Source organism: Felis catus, chromosome B4, assembly GCF_018350175.1.
Source record: "Felis catus isolate Fca126 chromosome B4, F.catus_Fca126_mat1.0, whole genome shotgun sequence".
In the NCBI taxonomy this organism is placed as follows: Eukaryota; Metazoa; Chordata; class Mammalia; order Carnivora; family Felidae; genus Felis; species Felis catus.
In genome coordinates, this window is record NC_058374.1 from 26,087,521 (window position 1) to 26,106,113 (window position 18,593).

At 43.1% G+C, this 18,593-nt stretch overlaps 1 protein-coding gene and 1 long non-coding RNA gene across 11 annotated transcripts in view; one reads left to right on the forward strand and one right to left on the reverse strand.

Moving 5' to 3' along the window:
- Positions 1–9,765, reverse strand: part of ODAD2 (outer dynein arm docking complex subunit 2) — a 179,211-nt gene extending 169,446 nt beyond the window's left edge. For 5 of the 7 annotated variants that reach the window (XM_023256476.2, XM_023256475.2, XM_023256477.2 and 2 more), the window contains exons 1-2: positions 9,639–9,765; positions 6,372–6,634 (exon numbers count right to left, since the gene is read on the reverse strand). In XM_023256476.2, coding sequence (XP_023112244.2) covers positions 6,372–6,595 — 224 coding nt within the window. In that variant the 5' untranslated portion in view covers positions 6,596–6,634; positions 9,639–9,765. Of the gene's footprint in view, positions 1–1,767; positions 1,788–6,371; positions 6,635–9,638 lie in introns of those variants that run through there. The other 2 variants (XM_045061057.1, XM_045061056.1) reach the window with 2 other exon arrangements.
- Positions 9,417–18,593, forward strand: part of LOC109501369 — a 95,035-nt gene continuing 85,858 nt past the window's right edge. For 2 of the 4 annotated variants that reach the window (XR_006600372.1, XR_006600373.1), the window contains exon 1: positions 9,417–9,989. This is a non-coding gene — a long non-coding RNA (uncharacterized LOC109501369). The remainder of the gene's footprint in view (positions 9,990–18,593) is intronic. The other 2 variants (XR_002743694.2, XR_002159366.3) reach the window with 2 other exon arrangements.

The following is an 18,593-nucleotide window of genomic DNA, read 5'->3' on the forward strand; positions in this document are numbered from 1 at the left end:
GAAGACATTTTGATGAACTATTCCTATGTCTCATTATAAAACACAGAATATAAATGCTGCGTGTTAGAAGCTCATCTCCTTTCCTACTTTGTACACACTCAGACCCTTAAATTCTCAGCCTTATTAGCAACCATAGTGAGCAACACAATAGATCCAGGAAGAAAATGGTAAGCAATTTCTTGAATACCTTCATGAACTCATGGTTTTTGTTTTTGTTTTTCTAACAATGTGTCAGACATATTTAAAAAAAAATCACTGGTTCTACAGGACCATTCATGTTTTGGGGATTTCTAATGTTATACTATTTATAAAATTTACACCACAGTAATTAGTGGTTAGACATTTTCTTGGCTACTCTGTGTTTCTGAACAAAAAACTATGAAAAAAAGACAAACTAGATCCCATCTGTGGATTGCTTTCCCACTCCAAACCCCCTAATTTGGTTTACTTTTGGATAATAAGCAGTTTTTCTAAATGGACTTTTCCTGATCAGAAATTACTGGGTCTCCTAGATTTGTGTTTCTGTCCATTTTAATTATTTTTTAGGTTGGCATTTAAAAAATATTAAGATATTTTTGTGGCAGTGATATTTCTGTAGATTTCTACCACTTACAACATTAACTAAACTGCTTAGGTTTTTATTATCTACTGATATCCCTGGTAAAGCTGCTTTCATCTTAGGACCTGATCTAACATATTTTAAATTGGAATGCAGATAAACAGATGTGAAATGTTGCCAGTTCATTAGAAAAGGTAAACCTGAAAGACTCAGATTACCTGCCACTACAGCACTATTTCATTAGGACATAAACAAGAGGACAGAAACTATGGGGAGCAGAACAGTGGCACCCCACAGATGTCTACATCCTAATCCTGAAACCCATAAATGTGTTATCTTACATGGCAAAGGAGAACTTTGCAGATGGGTAAAGTTAAGGATCTTGAGATGGGAAGACTATTCTGGAATATGCAGGAGGGTCAAGTCAGAGAAGCCGATGTGACATGGAAATAGAGGTCAGAGCAACACAGAGCCAGGAGCCAAGGAGCAATGTGGGTGGACTCCAGAAGCTGGAAGAGGCAAGAATGGATCTTCCTTCAGCCCCCAGAAGGAATACAGGCCTGCCGACACCTTGATTTTAACCCTACAGACTCATTTTAGACTTTTCACTTCCAGAACTGTAAGAAATTAAATCTGTGTTGTGTTAGGCCATTAAGTGTGTGATAATTTGTTATAGCAGCAACAGGAGGCTAATACAGGACCTTTCATCAGTCTTGCCCATAGCTCTATGTGCAGGAACTTACGTAGTAACTGCACACAGAAGGTGCTTGATAAATAGAGGAGGAATAAATGAATGAAAGATTTCTAGACTGATCGGTGATAGGTGTTGTTTACAAAATGTGTGTTTTCTCTAACATAAAGCTTTTGGAATAGTGTCTCTAGGACTGGATTGATATTTCTTAAAGTTTTGTACCGGGCTGGACACTCATGCTAAGTGGATGATGACAAGACTAAGTTATAAGCCAACTGAATGCCAACAATATCAAGCCACTGAACTCAAGAAGGTGAAACTGCTGGTGAGAAACTGGAAGTCAAGGGCACAGGACACATTTTTCCTTGCTCCCACCAGTTGAAACCTGTAACTCAATAGAGCGGTAGGAAGTAAAATGTCAGCTATAGGGAGGATGTAGAAGAGCAGGTTTGTCTCTGGGTTCACAGTTTCTAACACCCGAAGAAAGAGCTCTTAGAAAGAAAAATAATGCACCCACCTCATGACGTCAAGAAGAATGTGCTGTAGGGATGCTTGGGTGGCTCAGTTGGGTGGACTTCTGATTTCTGCTCAAGTCATGATCTCGGGGTTCGTGGGATTGAGACCCATGTTGGGTTCTGTGCTGGCAGTGCAGAGCCTGCTTGGGATTCTCTCATTCTCTCTCTCTCTCTCTTTCCTTTTCTCTCTGTCCCTCCCTCCTCTCATCTCTCAAGATAAATAAACTTAAAAGAAAAGAAGAATGTGCTATAGGGGCACGTCGGTGGCTCAGTTGGTTAACCATCCGACTTTGCCTCAGGTCATGATCTTGTGGTTCATGAGTTTAAGCCCTGCATTGGACTCTCGGCTGTCAGCACAGAGCCCACTTCAGATCCTCTGTCCTTCTCTGGCTCTGCCCCTCCTCCACTTGCACTCGCCCTCTCTCTCAAAAATAAATTTAAAAACCATTAAAAAAAAAAAAAAGACAAATGTGATATAAATGAAATCCACTGACCTGATCAAAAGACTTTTACACTGGAACTGTAGAAGGGACGTAGAAATACAATAGCTTATACTATAAAGTGAGAGAGCAGGAAAATATCTCATTTACTTCATCCCTAGTGTCTAGGACACAGTAATTACTCAATAAATGAGTCTAAATAGTAGCAAGGGAAATAAGACCATACTTGAGAAACTAGTTAGCAATTCTCAGGTAAGAGAAACAAAGAGCTCAATAATCAATGTTATGGCCATTGATCTTATTACCATGACTTAGAAATTTTACCAAAACATAATAATTATTGTCTCATAAAACAATATTTTGACAGGAGATCATGTAATTGAGCCTTCATGACACTGATAAGATGACTAGAACAAAAAAGCAAAAGGATTAAACAATGCCCATTCCCAAGGAGTATTGGTAAATAAGCAATAAAAAAAGATGCTTGTGGAGATTCATAAAAGAGAAAAGTAAAGTAGGAACAAGGAAGGTACCAATTGTGAGGGAAGCATACAGGACAGGGGGAAAAGGGCCAGTACTAGGAACCCGACTTTTCACCCACACACAACTCTTACCGGAAGAGAACTGTATCCCAAATCAGACACATCCCTGAGACGGCAGAGAGACATTCACAACTGAAATACCACAATATTAAAGCTGACATCATTCAAAGATCAGAGTTCTACCAAAGAAGGAGAGAAAAGAACAGGTAATAACATTGTCACTAAGTGGTTTTGAGTGCTTATCGAATCTGGAAGTTTCCCAAGCTATATTCTAATGAGTCAAAGCACCTCAGCTCTGTGAACCACCAACAGATGGTGTTGATCATCGGAGGGTGTCATTTGTCCTTAGCTTCCAGTGGACTTGGGCTTCATGCTGAGGTATCTTAGAGAGATTATTAATCTCATCCTGCCTGATAAGAACAAAGCAATTGAGAATGGTAATACAAGGAGACTTCTGATTTCCATTAAAATGAAAGTGGAGCTCTTTTCTCCAAAACACTGAACACGGAAGGATGATGACAAATGTTATTACAGGATGAAGAGCCGTACGTTGGAAATGGTTCTAAAGGAAAAGAATGAGTCATCTAACATGTGGAAAGTGCTGTGCCCATCTACTCAGTAATGATCTGCACAAAAGAAGGTGGTTGATGAAATGTGAAACCTGTGCAGTGTGTGACTAGCAGATCAGTTTCAGCGTCAGATGCCTGTCAGCCTAATTTAGAAGAAGGCTCAGCAAACTTTTTATTGACGGCTACAAAGAGTGAATTTGGAGATGGACAATATCAAATAAGAAATGAAGCCACAGTATAAGCATATTCCCCAAATATCTGCAGAGATCAATGAAAGAGGATAGCTTACTTACTCCAACAGACTTTCCATGCAGATAAAAGTGATGTTTTGGAACAAGAGGCTGAGAAGATGTATATTCCCAAGAAGAGGAGTCTGTCTAAATATTCTAAAATACTCAAGAATACTCCTGTTTGGCAGAAACCCATCCAGAGACTCCAAGCTCCAAGTCTTTATGATGACTCAGGTATTTATATCTACATGGACTTACAGACCTGAATCCCACCTGGAAGGAAAGCAGCTTCCCCCCTTTAAATAAGTGAATAAAAGGTGTCCTACGGGCCAGCAGTTAAGCAAGAAGAGTGCATGTGAACCAAAGGGCAAAGAATGAGGCAGCTGGGGCTGTTTTAACAATGCATTCTTCTAGCCATTGAAGGCATCTCTGGGTTACAGGACTTGTCTTTGTTGCTAGATATGGCATCACAAGTGGCTATGGCTGCTGACAGTTCTTTGGTTTGAGGGATGGAACAAGGGCTCACATCAAGACTTGGATGTGAAAGCATTTGGTATTTTCCATTACTACCAAAATCTCAGCTGTGTTCTCCACCTTCTTCAGGATAATCAGTACCCACCTGGTTCTCATCAAGCCACGAAGGCATGGTTTCCCTCAGATACAACAAGGGCTACTATCAGACCCTTCTTCTTCCTTCCAACATCAAAGATATTATTAATATGGGTCAGAAAGAAGACCAATGAGTAAAAAAACTGGCCCAAGGAAAAGCTGCCTCGTAAGTCTGACAAGAGAAAGGACACATATGGTATCAAGATGTCGAAACATCCTGCTTAAGAGGGAACACTGTACATAAAGACTGTATGGAGAGGCGTAACAATGGAAATAGCACAAGAGAAACTGGACGAGGATAAAGACAGAGAAATAGTGATATGATTGAGATGTGTATGCTTAGGTGCCCACCTAAGGAGGTCACAGACATGGCCATGCATGTACTTGGAACACAGAGTAAGTACAGAGGCAAGATACAAGGATACTCTTGATACTCTTCTGACATCTGCTTTAAGTATCTTTGTATGGCAGCACCTGGCTGGGTCAGTTGGTTAAGTGTCTAACTTCGGCTAGGGTCACGATCTCACGGCTTGTGGATTCGAGCCCCATGTCAGGCTCTGTGCCGACAGCTCAGAGGGAATCTCCCTCTCTCTCTTCCCCTCCCCTGCTCACACTCTGGCTCTCTCAAAAATAAATAATAAATAAGTAAAAAATAAGTAAATAAATAAATCCATGTTTGTACTAAGTAGCCCACATGTTTTTCAACTGTATGGTTTTGCACGAGTTCATCTTCAAAGGTTAGAAAAAACAGTGTGTGACACTATATTAAACTTAAGTGGGAGCAATAAATAATGACAAACGCTTTGAGAGGAAGTGACCTCTCACAGTTAGAAATCAAATACATTTGGGGCACCTGGGTGGCTCAGTTGGTTAAGCAGCTGACTTCGGCTCAGGTCATGATCTCATGGTGTGTGAGTTCAAGGCCGACATTGGGCTCTGTGCTGACAGCTAAGAGCCTGAAGCCTGTTTCCGATTCTGTGTCCCCCTCTCTCTACCCCTCCCCTACTCACGCTCAGTCTCTGTCTCTCAAAAACAAATAAATGCTAGAAAAGAATTTTAGAAATCAAACATAATTAAAAAAAAAAGACTTCAGGAAATTCAGGAGAAGGTAAAGCATAACAGCAGAACCAAAACACTCCAGAGACACAGTTCAAGAATGGTTTTCAGTTCCAAAAATGAAATTCTGAGTTTATGCTCACAAATAATCCTAAAGGGGAAAAATGAAAAAGGCATCTACAGGAAGCTTCGGCTGGTTAGTGACCTGTTTTTGATAAGGTCAGACTTTAAAAGTTCATGTGCAAACATGAAGGAGGATCAGAATGCCTGAAGTAGAAAATACACTGAAGCTGACCAAAACGACAAAAACTATTTACATATGTATAAGTAAATTCATCATGTGTAATCACAATATAATCACACTTATATAAATACATACACATTTTACTCATGTTCACAAGAGCTAAGTTGACAGCCCCCTGTTTGAGGTGGACGTAGAATTTTTTTGTTAGTCTCAGATTTGGAAGGTTCTCATTTGAAGACAATGCCAATTGTCAAAAAAAAACCTCTCCTGTATACTGAACAAAATTTACCACTCTCACTCTGCTACCCCAGGGATTAATATATTTAAACACCAGTAGGGATCTTATTCATATCAGAGGTCACAAAACCAATGCCTGTCGGCACCTGTATGGTCATATGAATGAGTTGGAAAGCCCAGACATAAAGCAACAGCAAATGTTGGAGTGTGGTGACCTGGAGAATGCATCCTCTATCAAAATAAATTCAACTTCAAACTTAAAAAATTAGATGGGATAACTGGGTGGCTCAGCCAGTTGAGCATCCCACTCTTGATTTTGGCTCAGGTCATGATCTCACAGTTCATGAGATCAAGCCCCATGCTGGGCTCTACACTGACAGTGGGCGCCTGCTTGGGATTCTCTCTCTCTGTCCCTCCTCCACTTGTGCACAAGTGCACACACACGCTCTCTCTCAAAATAAATAACATTAAAAAAATTAAAAAATAAAAATTAGATGACTGGTGTGTTGGCCAAACAAAATAGTCTCAGATTTCACCCGAGCGCCTTCTGCTTGCAGTCCCTGGGTCAGCATATTTCTGAGATTCAGAGATGTTAAATTATTTGCCCCAAGCCTACAACCAATCGATAGAAATATGTACAATGAAGATATTAAGTTCCAGAAGCAATTCACTGGCTTACCCGACAATATAACCTGATTCAAATGCCGAGGGGTCCAAGTCTGTTTTCCATTCGAGTGGTTCTACAAAAACATATCTTGCCTCCTGGGGATATTTGTAGATAAAGCTCTCCACAAACATCATAATTTCTTTCAATATTGCTTCATTGAGAGGAGTAATTTCCAAGGTTCTGGTCCCGTATCCGGCAGCGGTCCACTGCGCTGACCTGGTCAGCGCCACGCCCATAGTATCAGTCAATGCTCAAACCTGAGCCTAGCACACGCACTGCCGAGTAAAAAGAGTTAGACACAGAGGACTGCGGCCACCTTGTCCCTGGAACATTTTCACTTTCAAGCAATCCAACTCACATTCTGCTTCTTAATCTTCAAGGCTGATTTTTAAATCATCAAATTATACTTTTAATGCAATAAAAACAGGTCATTTTCACTGAACCAACTCTATGGAAAACTGACTAGTACTTGGATTTTCCCATACCTGTCTGCCCTGAGGTGAATAACTTTCTCATTTCCCTGGGCCTAAGAGAGAAAGTTCAAGTAACTGGAAACAAGAAAACAGAAAAAGAAAAAACTCCAAGAGTAGAAGGAAGACCTAGCGGAGGTTGGCCTCAAGGCCTTTGGTTCCCAGGTCTGCCGGAGCTGGAGGCTAAGTGAGCAATGCTCTTCCGGGCTGGACTGCTCATCATTTGGAACCGTGCCATTAAACTGAACTGTTATTCTTTTTTTTTTTTAATGTTATATTTTATTTTTTTGAGAGACAGAGTGCGAGCAGGAGAGAGGCAGAGAGAGAGGGAGACACAGAATCCAAAGCAGGCTCCAGGTTCTGAGTTGTCCGCACAGGGTCTGACACAGGGCTCAAATCCATGAACCGTGAGATCATGACCTGAGTTGAAGTCGGATGCTCAACCAACTGAGCCACCCAGGCGCCCCGTGACTTTCTTTTTAAAAGGTAACATGTGTAACAAAATAAGAGCCAAGTTAGAAAGCAAGTTCTGACCCTAATTGTGAAGATTCAAGGCTTTTTTCCCCGGATAATCCATACTTGTTTGCTTTCTCCTAAAAGTGATCATGAAAGGCTTCCTTCCAGAATACTAAAATGGTTATAAAGTTAAATATAAAATATAATTAGCTTTCCCCCCCATAATTACTACTAAACCTCAGAAGTGGTTTTAGTAAAAACCAAGAGTCTACAGAAATGACTTGGAGATTTGGGGTTCGTACTGTATTAAATCTTGAAATCCAGTAACAGGACATCCAGATCAGTGGCTCTCAGCGAGGCAGTGCTCATAATACAGAAGAATTATAAAAGACACTTCATTATTGAAATGAAAGGGACATCACTGGCATTTAGTGATGAGGACTGAGAATGTTCCATGTCCTGCAATATGCATGGCAGTCCTCAGAAGGAAGAATTACGCTACAATCTCCAGGCATCTAGTAAGTGGAAAACTTCAGGTAAGTAATACCTGCGCTCAGAACCTACTTCCACTTTGCAAATAATCACACTATTTTTTTTCACAGTTTTAATATACACTAAATCCGTCAGGATTGCAACTATCATATAAACCAAAGGAAGGCTGAACATACTTTGTTTTATATGGAATTTACTAATTTTATATGGAAGTGTACCAAAATGCTGGTACACCCTATACAGGCAACACCCTATACAGCACCTTGCCGGAAGACACTTTAACAAGAGCTAAGAAATGCCAAAAGGGCTTCTTTTCATCATGATAAATTTTTATAGAAAAGTAAGTGTAACATATTTGAAATTTTCAAATTGTTTTTCTCAATCTGGTAAACCAGGAGCTGTGACAGTGAACAGGTTTCATTTGAGAAGGCTGGTTGGCAGAAGGTCTAAGAAAATCTCCAGGAAGGGGGACTAGGACAATCCAGGAGGCAAATAAAATATTATCAGAGGGGAAAAAGTGGAAGGAAATTCCGAACAAGACAAGACAGGTATAAAAAGGCAAAAGGAAAAAAAAAAAAAAAAAAAAAAAAAGAGGTACTTTGCAGACTTGGCTGAATACATTTTAAAAAGAAGACAGGGTAATGTTTTTCATCAGAAATGTAAGAAATTTCTGATGGCTTAATTTACCAAAAGAACCAAAGCTACAGCATTTATTCCACTAACCCAGAGGTGTTAAAAAATGGTCAGTGTAACTCAGGTAAAAATAGAAAATGAACTTTTTTTTCCCCTAAAACAAGCTACTCCCCAGTTTCTACCCATTGCCATCCAGGAGTTCTTTTGGCCTAAGAACCACGGTTACAACGAATACATGTCAATACATAGTACATGCCTTTGCATTAAGGTAAGTTTGTTTGTTTGTTTTTTACGTTTAACGGTTAAAAGGAAAAAAGTTTTTGTGCATGTGTTTGCATAGATTGAGAATCACATATTCATCTTCTCTAATTTTACTCATTTTCTCTACTAATCAAATCGATATAATACAATTTGTTTTTCTTTTTTAAGGGTTAGTTGCAAGCTTCTTGTATCATTAATAAAATGAAACACGTCCGTGAATAATGTCTGTAATACTTGAGCAAAAGCAAACCTGAATTCTCAATGAAGCTAAGGGAATTGTAAACATCCGCTCTAGGATCTAGAAATGTGGCTGGTAAGGTCGATTGGGAGTCTGTGCACACACTGGCATTTCTAGAATGATGAAGCTTCAGAAAAATGAAAATTTCAGAGAACTGGTATGAACAGGGCCCTGAATCAAAAACTACGTTCAAACCCTGTGTGAAAACACGCGATGATGGCACCAATCAGACCTGTGACAAGCGTTAGAGTTGAAGGCTAAGAAGTTTCTAGGGATGACGGGGTAGTGGAGACAGGAAGGAAGGGGCAGGCAGCGAAGGCTGGATGGCAAGGAGGGAGCAGAGCTGAACGGGCGGAGGGGAAAGGCGAAGAGGGAAAGAGGCAGGGAGGCGGCGGGAGAAACAGAACGGATTACAGAGGAGATGTGGTCCCGGCAGGGAGGAGTGGGGGGCTCGGGGACGAAGGAGCAGAAGGTGGCTGGGCAGGAGCAGGGGGGGCAGGGGCTAAACGGGGGTGGGAGAGAGAAGGGGAGAGATGGATCTCAGTCCCGAGGGGAGGAAGGGCAGAGGCGAGAGAGACAGAAGCGGAGCCCGGAAAAGACCCCCATTTCTCGAACCACGCGGAAGGCGGCAAGGACCCCAGCGCGGAGCGAGCGCGAACTTCGGGACCCCGGCCGCAGGGGCGGCGGCGAGTCTCCCGCGGCCGCCCCGCGCCCACTAGCCGCACTCACCTGCAGCGCCCAGCTCCGCGCCCGCACTGCGCCCGGCGCCGCTTGCCGCGCACCCGCCTGTTGCTAGGACGCCAGTGAAACGCCCGGCGCCCGCGCAGAGCGTCGCCGCCCCGCGGAAGAAAGCTCTGAGCCCGCCCTCCGCGCCGCAGCTGCCTGCCGTGCGATCGCGCCCGGAGCCCGCCCAGACCACAGCCGCGTGCTCCCGGCGGCCCCGCGCCCCCGCCGCCGGCCCTGCTGGAGCCCGGCTTCGCGGGGTTTCGCTAAAGCCTGCAGCCGCCGCGTCCCCTCCCTGGGAATAGTGTTATTCGACCTCCTTCTGCCAGGAGGACTCTCCCTGAATCACTCCACCAGGTGGGAAACGTTTACCTTAAAGAAGGCCACAGCAGTTAGGGGTTTGAGCAGCAAATCAATATGACCGGCAGCAAAGAGAAAATGTTCGTTAGAAACCCCGTTTTCGGGGTCTCCATAGGCTTCTGGACAGATGTTCTGTAGTGTTCCATAAGGTATTTATTCTATGCACCTTAAATCTCCGTGGAGTTCGCAAAATAGCGCAGAGCCTCTCAGGATATTTGAGGCCTGAGTGTGCTTCCCAAAAAGCAAATGTGGGGGAATACGCTAATACGCACTAGAAAAGCAGAAAGTGCTCTTCAGTAGTTTAATTCCGAGAATTGGAATGAAATGAAAGAGTTCCCCTCTCTTTGTAAATGTCTTTTACCAAGATGGCCTTAATCCCACCTGTAGATACTTCCACCAACAAGAGTCCCAAGCTCTGAAAAACCAGCAGGGGCTGAAGGAGTAGATAAAAGAAAATATTGGGGGGAAAATAATAAAAGAGATAACAGTATACTGTCTTTGGGGGACGAGTGTTTAGGAACTGATACTAGATAATTTAGGGTGGCGGAGTATTTAGGAACTAGAACTGGATTCTTTCCCTAAAGTCAGAAGGGCAGATACGTGATGATGTTAGGGTATTACACGTCAGGAGATTATATTGTCCTGGCTTAGAAGCGGAGCCTTTCTGCATATACACTGAGAAATTAGATAGAATAGGACTTTGTTTGGGGTTCTTTTCTAACTTTTTTGAGAGTATAAAAAAAGTTGTTTGAAGTGGAATCGTTTTTGCCTAAAGTAGCCTTTACCTCCAGAAAAGCCTATGTTTGCAGTGTGTCAAAACGGAAGGTTATATGTTAATTAGGTATATAATCTGAAGGAAGCCCTTTGAAAAATGAACAGATTGCACTCTGAGACAACCTCAGCATCATACCTATAGAGTGATGCAGGTCACAAATTGGTGAGGATCAGAATCCACCCTTTAGAGGGGTGCTCGAACAGTCCTGGAGCAGGGAAATTTCCTTGGATACTTTATGTTATTCGCATATTTTAATCAACTGTTTAATGTGAGACAGCATTAGTGAGCCCCACATAGAAACTGGCCAGAAATCTACAAATTCGGGACGCTTGACCTCGGTTTGCAAAGTGGGAAAAGCCAGTGCCCGCCGAGATCTGAGCACCTGTGTCCTCATTTGCCAAATTCATGGCAAATGTCAGACTCTACCATGGCTTAATCTGATGGCAAAATTTGAATTTATTAACCCTGATGTAATCTAAGAAAAAAAAAAAAGGCATGTAATAATATGCAAATTTGTAGAATTTCCGGCTAGCTGTTTCTAATTTTTCCTTGCCATGTTGGGGTACTAACTTGGCAGACCTTCTGCTCTCAGGTTAAATGACTACTTCTCAGAGAGTGTGGACCACCCAGACTGAAGAAGCCTCTCAGTAGGATTTGTCCGGACTAGCCTGTCTAATCGCCTGTTTGCTACTTCAATAGTAGGCTCCATGAAATAGGGGCCTTTCTGTCTCCTTCAAATCTGTATCATAAGATCTAGAAGAGTGACTGACACATGGGAAGAGTAAAATTGGTGAGTCACCTAGTCAAAGGTGCCTTGCTACCTGGCATTCTTTGTTGAGCCGGGCACCAGAAGGGTGGAGCTCGAATTTCCTTGGACACAGGTGACAGAACCAGTTGGGTGATTCTAAGTGGCTGTGTTTGGGAAAGAGCCTTGCACACTGAGAGCACACGCAGGAGTTTGCTGTAGCAGAGGCCCTTCCCAGCACTGCCGTCAGCTAGAGCACAGACATGTGACCCAGTTCTGTCCAATGGAACTTTACGGAAAGTCTGCTAAGGACTTCTGGGAAAGACTTGAGAGTTGTGGGGGCCCTCCGCCACAACTTCCGGTCGGCTCAACATGCTGCCTGGCTCAGGCCAGCTCAGATCCTGGTGCATTGTAGAGTTCAGGCACAGATTCTGTGTACTGCCATAACAAGGTCCACAGACTGGGTGGCTTCAAATACAGAAGTTTATTGTCTCACAGTTTCGGAGGCTAGAAATGTAAAATCAAGGATTGGTTTCTTCTGAGGGCTGTGAAGGAAGGATTTATTCCAGGCTTTTCTCTTTGGTGTATCGATGGCCATCTTCATGTCCACATGACATTCTCCTTGTATACCTGTGCAAGTGTTGTTTTTTTCTAAGAATACTAGTCATATTGGATTAGGATCCACTCCAATTAACTCATTCTAACCTGATTAGCTCTGTAAAGATCCTGTCTTCTTTAAGGAGATATTCGGATTTCAACATATGAATTTTAGGGAGGATGCAATTCAACACACAACATTATGTAAACAAAAAAGTCTGCGGGTCTCAGGGGCCCATTCACCTGTGTTAGAGTGGGGCTAACTAGTGCAAAGCAGCCAAGAGAAGCATTTACAGGCCACAGCCAGGAGAAGGTGATAGGCCAGGTTGGTCTGAGTGTCTAATACCTCAATCAGAAAAGGACCAAAACACATGGAACCTGGTAAGGCTTGTAGGAAAGTATAGTGGCTTCCATTGAACAGTGATGGGGGTTAAGTCTCATTAAGGAAAAAGATTGCCTCTCAGTGGAAATTTTCAGGATATTTCAACAGAAATTCTGACGATAGAAAAATGCATGAAGACTGATGAAGTTCTTTTTTTTTTAATTTTTTTAAATGTTTATTTATTTTTAAGAGAGAGAGAAGGAGAGCAGGAGAGGAGAAGGGGCAGAGAGAGAGGGAGACACAGAATCCAAAGCAGGCTCCAGGCTCTGAGCTGACAGCCCCTGATGTGGGGCTCGAACTCACAAGCTGTGAGATCATGACCTGAGCCGAAGTCGGACGCTCAACCGACCAAGCCACCCAGACACCCCAAGACTGATGAAGTTCTAAGGACCAAGTTTGCCAGATCCTACCTTCCCTTATACATAAAGACCAGCAATCAAAGCTGCCTTCCTGTGCACAAAGATATTTCTCAGCGATACACTACTGACCAAGACCATTTCCATGGTCTGGATGAAATGGCTCCTTCTTAGATTCTAACCTCCTAGACCTTCATTTATTCCATAAATGATTTTTTTTTTTTTTGGATACCAACACGTGCCAGACACTCTGTTGACAAAAGTAAGTTATCTAATTTGGGTACTGGCAAAAACAAACAAACAAACGAAAACAAAGGGGTCCATTAAACTCTATGCAAAATCTCTGGCAGAGAAGGAGGGCCAATAACATAGAGCGCACAGTAAGCAGAAAGTAGGGAGAAGAGGATGAATAGGTGGGCAGGATTCCATAAAGTAGGGGTTTAAGCCATGATAAAGAATCAGATTTTATTCCAAGAGCAAGTGAAAGTTTTTGGAGGATTTTAAGCAGGGTGTGACGTGATCTGATTTGTGTTGTTAGCCATTCTGGCTGTGTTGTGCAAGTAGGCTATTAAGGTACAAGAGGTGGAGCAAAGAGACTATTAATAAGCCATGTTGGGTCAAGTTCCCCCAGGAAATAGACTCCAAGATGGAGAAATGCATGTGAGAAGTTTACTTAGGAATATCCCCTGGAAATGAAGGCAGTGGGATTGGATGAGGGAAGCTGAATTGCCATCTGGTCATGACTGCTGCATGGAGAGCTGTAGAACCGGGATGGCCCTGCAGTTTTTGCATATTGAGGCAAGAGGGCTGGGCCTGTGTATTCCCCTCACCCTTCAGTAGAACCTTTGCTGATCTAGATGGCTTACCTGGTGGGGTGATCCTGGCCCTCTGCTAAGGGATCTGAACCACTGGCATCAGCCCTTCTCAAACAGTGGCTATTTTATTTGTGCCTTTACCATCAAAATTGGGCAAGTATCAAGTAGTTTCAGATGGACCACCCAAGTTCCAAACAGATCCTTCTCTTACCTCACAGCAACACCACCTCTGGGTCAGTTTCTCTGTCTAGGATCATGACTCCTTTACTTGCCTGTTGGCCTCTTGCACAAAGAGCCCAAAGTCATAAAGTTACCAAAGGTGAAAGTTTAATGTCCCTTGCTGGAACTTTTCCCCTCTAGGAACCAGGACTTCTAAGTGTACAGAGCCCATATTTGCAGTGAGAGGAAGTACAAATTCCCCCAAGTGATGGGTAAGCAAGACCACTTCTACCTCCACCTCTTAGTTCTAGAATCTATGTGTTTGACCTTTACGGGTCACAGCTCCATATAATGGCTATTGATTTAGGGTATACACTGCAGTATGGAGGGTGGTACCCCATCCTTACAGGGTATTATCTCCAAGCTGGCACTACAACTGTGCCTTCAAAAGACCACTTAGTTGCTGTGTTATGATAGTAGTCCAGAGCCACTTTGGAGATTATATGTGCCCCTTCACTGAAGTGTTGAGACGACAAGACCGTCTCTAAAAAGAGAAGTATAGCAGAAGGGGCAGGGATGGAGGCTATGTGTGGACCCGGCAAAATGAGCTCCCTCTTGCTTATGCTGAGTGTGCAGTCTAATAGCAGGGGCTGACACTAAACTTCTAATATGGCACATTTTGGGAGACTAACCAGGCCTGGGGCGCAGGTCAGTTACATTGGGTTGCTCCCATTTTGGAGGTGGCAAAAGGATTCCTCCTTACTAGGACCGATGCATATTCCAAATAGAGATTTGCCTTTCCTGTACGGAATGCCTCTGCCAGAACCACCATCAAAATGCCTCATTCAGGGGAGCCTAGGTGGCTCAGTTGGTTAGGCATCCTACTCTTGATTTGGGCTCAGGTCATGATCTCATGGTTTGGTGAGATCGAGCCCCCACACAGGCTCTGCACTGATAGCGCGGAGCCTACTTGGGATTCTCTCTGTCTCTCTCTGCCCCTTCCCCACTTGTGCGTGCTTTCTCTCTCTCTTTCAAAAAAAGAGAACTTTTTTTAAACATTTTTAAAAAAAATGTCTCATTTATCAATGTGGTATCCACACAACATTGCCTCAGAACAAGAGACTCATTTTAGAGCAACAGAGATGCAATGATAAGTTTCTCACTATGAGAGCCACTGATCGTAACGTGAACTGCATCACCCAAAGGCAGCCACCCTGGTAGGGTAGTGGAATGACTTGTTGACATTCCAGCTAAGGTGCCAGTATGGAACAGCATCTTGTGGGGTTAGGTCTACATCCTCCAAGATGTGGTTTATGGACTGAGTTAACAGTCAACGCGTAGTGCTGTTTTCTGTAGTAGCTGGAAATCATGGCTGTACAGACCAAGGAGTGAATCTTATCATAATCACCAATGACCCACTTGTGGAATTTGGGCTTCCCATTCCCATGGCCTTGGGCTCTGCCAGTTAGAAGCCCTAGTTCTCATGGGGGAGTTACTTCCATCAGGGAATATAATACAGGTTCCATTGAACTTGAAGCTATGACTACCACCTGACTGCTTTGGGGTCCTCATGCCAGTGAACCGATAGAATGAAAACAGAAAACAGGGACTTATTACACTAGTTGGGTCATTGACCATGATTACTTTGAGGGCCAGGATACACCATCAGGAAGGAGGATGTTTACAACCCAGAGACCAAGGGGCTCGGCTCTTAGTACTTGGGCAGTTCTTAGTACCTCCATGCCTTGCAGTAACTATGAATTGGAAATCACAGCGACCGCAGCCAAATAAGACAACAAAGGGCTTCAACCCCTCAGAAATAGAGGTCTGGGTCATGCCACCAGACAAGCATCTCAGACCAGCCAAAGTAACAGCCATAGGACATTTGAAATGCATGGTCAGCTTTCTGTTTCTACCTTGTCTTTGCTATTTCCTACCTGTAGTCTCTAGCCCTTTAGGTGAGAAAGAACAGGGCAAGGAGATGAGGGAGAAGGCCAAGGAACTTTCAAAATTGTCTCCCTGTCATAAGCCTGCTTTGCATTTTCTGCCTGAAGTCTAAACTGACTCTTTCTCTAGTAAGAGTATCTCTTGGCTCTTCAAAAACCCTGCGCTGTTGGTGCCCTTCCCGGGGCTCCATCCCAGAGCTAGTGTCTCCATTCCCTTTGGGAATCTAGCATTTCGTACATCTGTCTACTGAGGTCTTATAGCTGCCGTCCCACCTCCACCAACCTCCACCAGACCATGTCCCCCACAGCACTCCCATTATTCCCCCAACACACTCTGCAAGTGCAGGCCAATCCCATCACAAAAGAAGCTTTCCTCCACTCTGCTGCTGAAGTCGCTGTACCCATCCTGTCTGTCACTCCCAGGCTAGTCCACTGTGTCCTCCCCACTCCCAGCTGCACAGGGCAAAGGACACATATTTGGGTATCTAAGTGGTCTCCTTAAAGTCCTTTTTCTTCTACCTCTGAATTTGGGTTGGGAGCAGATGAGTAGAGAAGAGAGAGCTAACACGGCTTTCTCCGAAAAGCTCCTCCCTGGGAAATCCACTCATTTCCCTTCTATAACTTCAGTGTGGGTGAGTCAGGTAATTGACTTTCCAGTTATAGCCCTTTACCATTTTACATCCTGGCCTGGTTCCTCACCCTGGAATAAATTGTCTATTGTATCTTGATCCCAATGTCTTGAATTAGTGAAACAGTTTTACCATAGTATTTATTAGGTAGATGTACAAATTGTGGATGGTTACACAGCAAATCATAACATACGTTGCCTTACAAAGTGAGAATTATTCATTTTTTGTTTACACAACTCTTTCTTTTTTGATGTATTACAATGAACCTGTGTTCCCATAGTAAAAAATTAGACTAGTATCAGAAACAGTAAACGTAGGACATATAAATAAATTTAAATTATACATACATATTAATTAATATCCATTATTTGCCATATGTCCAATAACAAAGTATGATAAATTATTTCATATACGTTGAACAAAATGACTTTGATTCCAAAGTAAAATTATAGGATTGCCTTAAACATTTTGAGGCAACTTTATGGAGAAATGATGTTTTTGCTGATCTTTATCTTGTATTTACGGGTGATGAAGTTGATTGACTTTTTGACTAGGAAATTTGAGTGAGAAAATAATTAAAGTGACTGGGATCTCATGACTCCAGTGAAGCATGTTATAAACTTCATACTATCGAAAAGAAAAAGAAGAAATAAACCTAGAGAGGCACATTCTCTTCTCAGTTCAGTCAACACCTGTCAACATGATAAAAATAGTCTATAGGGTTAATGAAGCTTAGGTGCCACGGCCCTAGACTTCCAGTCAAATGTATGCATTATGCACATCCCCAGAGTGCACTAAGATGTAGGGGGGACCGAGGAAGGGAAGGAAAATGAAATAGGTGAAACATGGCAACAGAATACAGATAATGGAAAGCAGAAGAGTTGGAATGGCTTGGGAGAGGGTAGAAAGCTGAAATCTAATAGTCTGAAGGGGTCAAAGCCAATAAAAATGAAACACGTGCACATAACAGACCCTGAAAAGAGTCAGAACTAGGTAGCATCTCTGAAGTGGCAGAGTGGACTAAAAACAGGAAGGCAGCTTGAAAGCCTCATTGGGGTAGCTGGACCCCAGCATCCTTTTCCCCAACAGAAAAGATTTATAAGTCAGGGCACCAGGAACAGCTGAGAGCCAGGAAAACATAGGTACGCTGAATGCTAAGAATCTCCTTAGCCTCTTCTCCTGGCCACCTTCCTCACAGTGGCAACCTGACTTGTATCCTCACGCCAAAGAGCTGAGACTGACCAGCCTGAAAGAAAAGATCTGTAGGTGCTGACATTGAAGAGTCCTTTCAAGCAGATACACAGGTATTGAAGTAGGGGAAGTATGTAGGTAGCATGGGGCAGGAGTGATGGTAACAGACTCATATCCTCTTTCTCCAGAGTAAAAAGAAAATTGGCTCTACAAAAGGAAAATCAAGAAATAGCAGTTTAGGCATTTCATTTAGAAAGGTAGAAATGTTGATCAATACCAAAGACAAGTAAAAGTTTTCCTCTCTGTGATTTTTAAGCAAAACACAGCTGGGAGTTATTCAGCTTCTCAAGAACAACCAGGGCCGTCCACTTTGTAGAAGGCTGGTTCCCCATCATCCAGTCTTGGCTAATAATCACACAGACTTAAATAGATCCAGTGCTGATGGACACGGACCATTAGAGGAGGTAAAGCCTCTGTGACAATTAGCTATTGCTGCAATAATGCTGTATAACAAATGACGCCCCAGATCAGTATACGTGTATTTATACTCACATGGATCTGTAGGCCCCTTGCAGTTTCCATGCAGTTTGGCTGGTCCAGGTCAGGCCTAAGTGGCTCTGCTTCAGGCTGTGTGCTTCTAGGCTTGGTGTCAGCCTGTGAATCTGCCCCTAAGCCTGGGAGCATCTGCTACCTGTTGCATGTCCTTATCACAGCGATCACTGCCACGGACATTCCAAGTCTCTGATTGCATCATATCAAACTGATATCCTATTGACCAAACCAAGTCACATGGCCAAGCAAGGGACCCATAACTGGTTTTCTGCCCAGCCTGAAGCCATGGCAAGGTTTGGGTATATGACACTGCTACAGCAGAATGAAGGCATCATTGGAACTAATAATGCGATCTATCGAACACTGTTCTTCACTCATCATTCATCATCTATCAGATGTATTGTAGTTTTTGGTCTTCATTCCCATTACATTATCATGGTGGTTCAGTTACCTT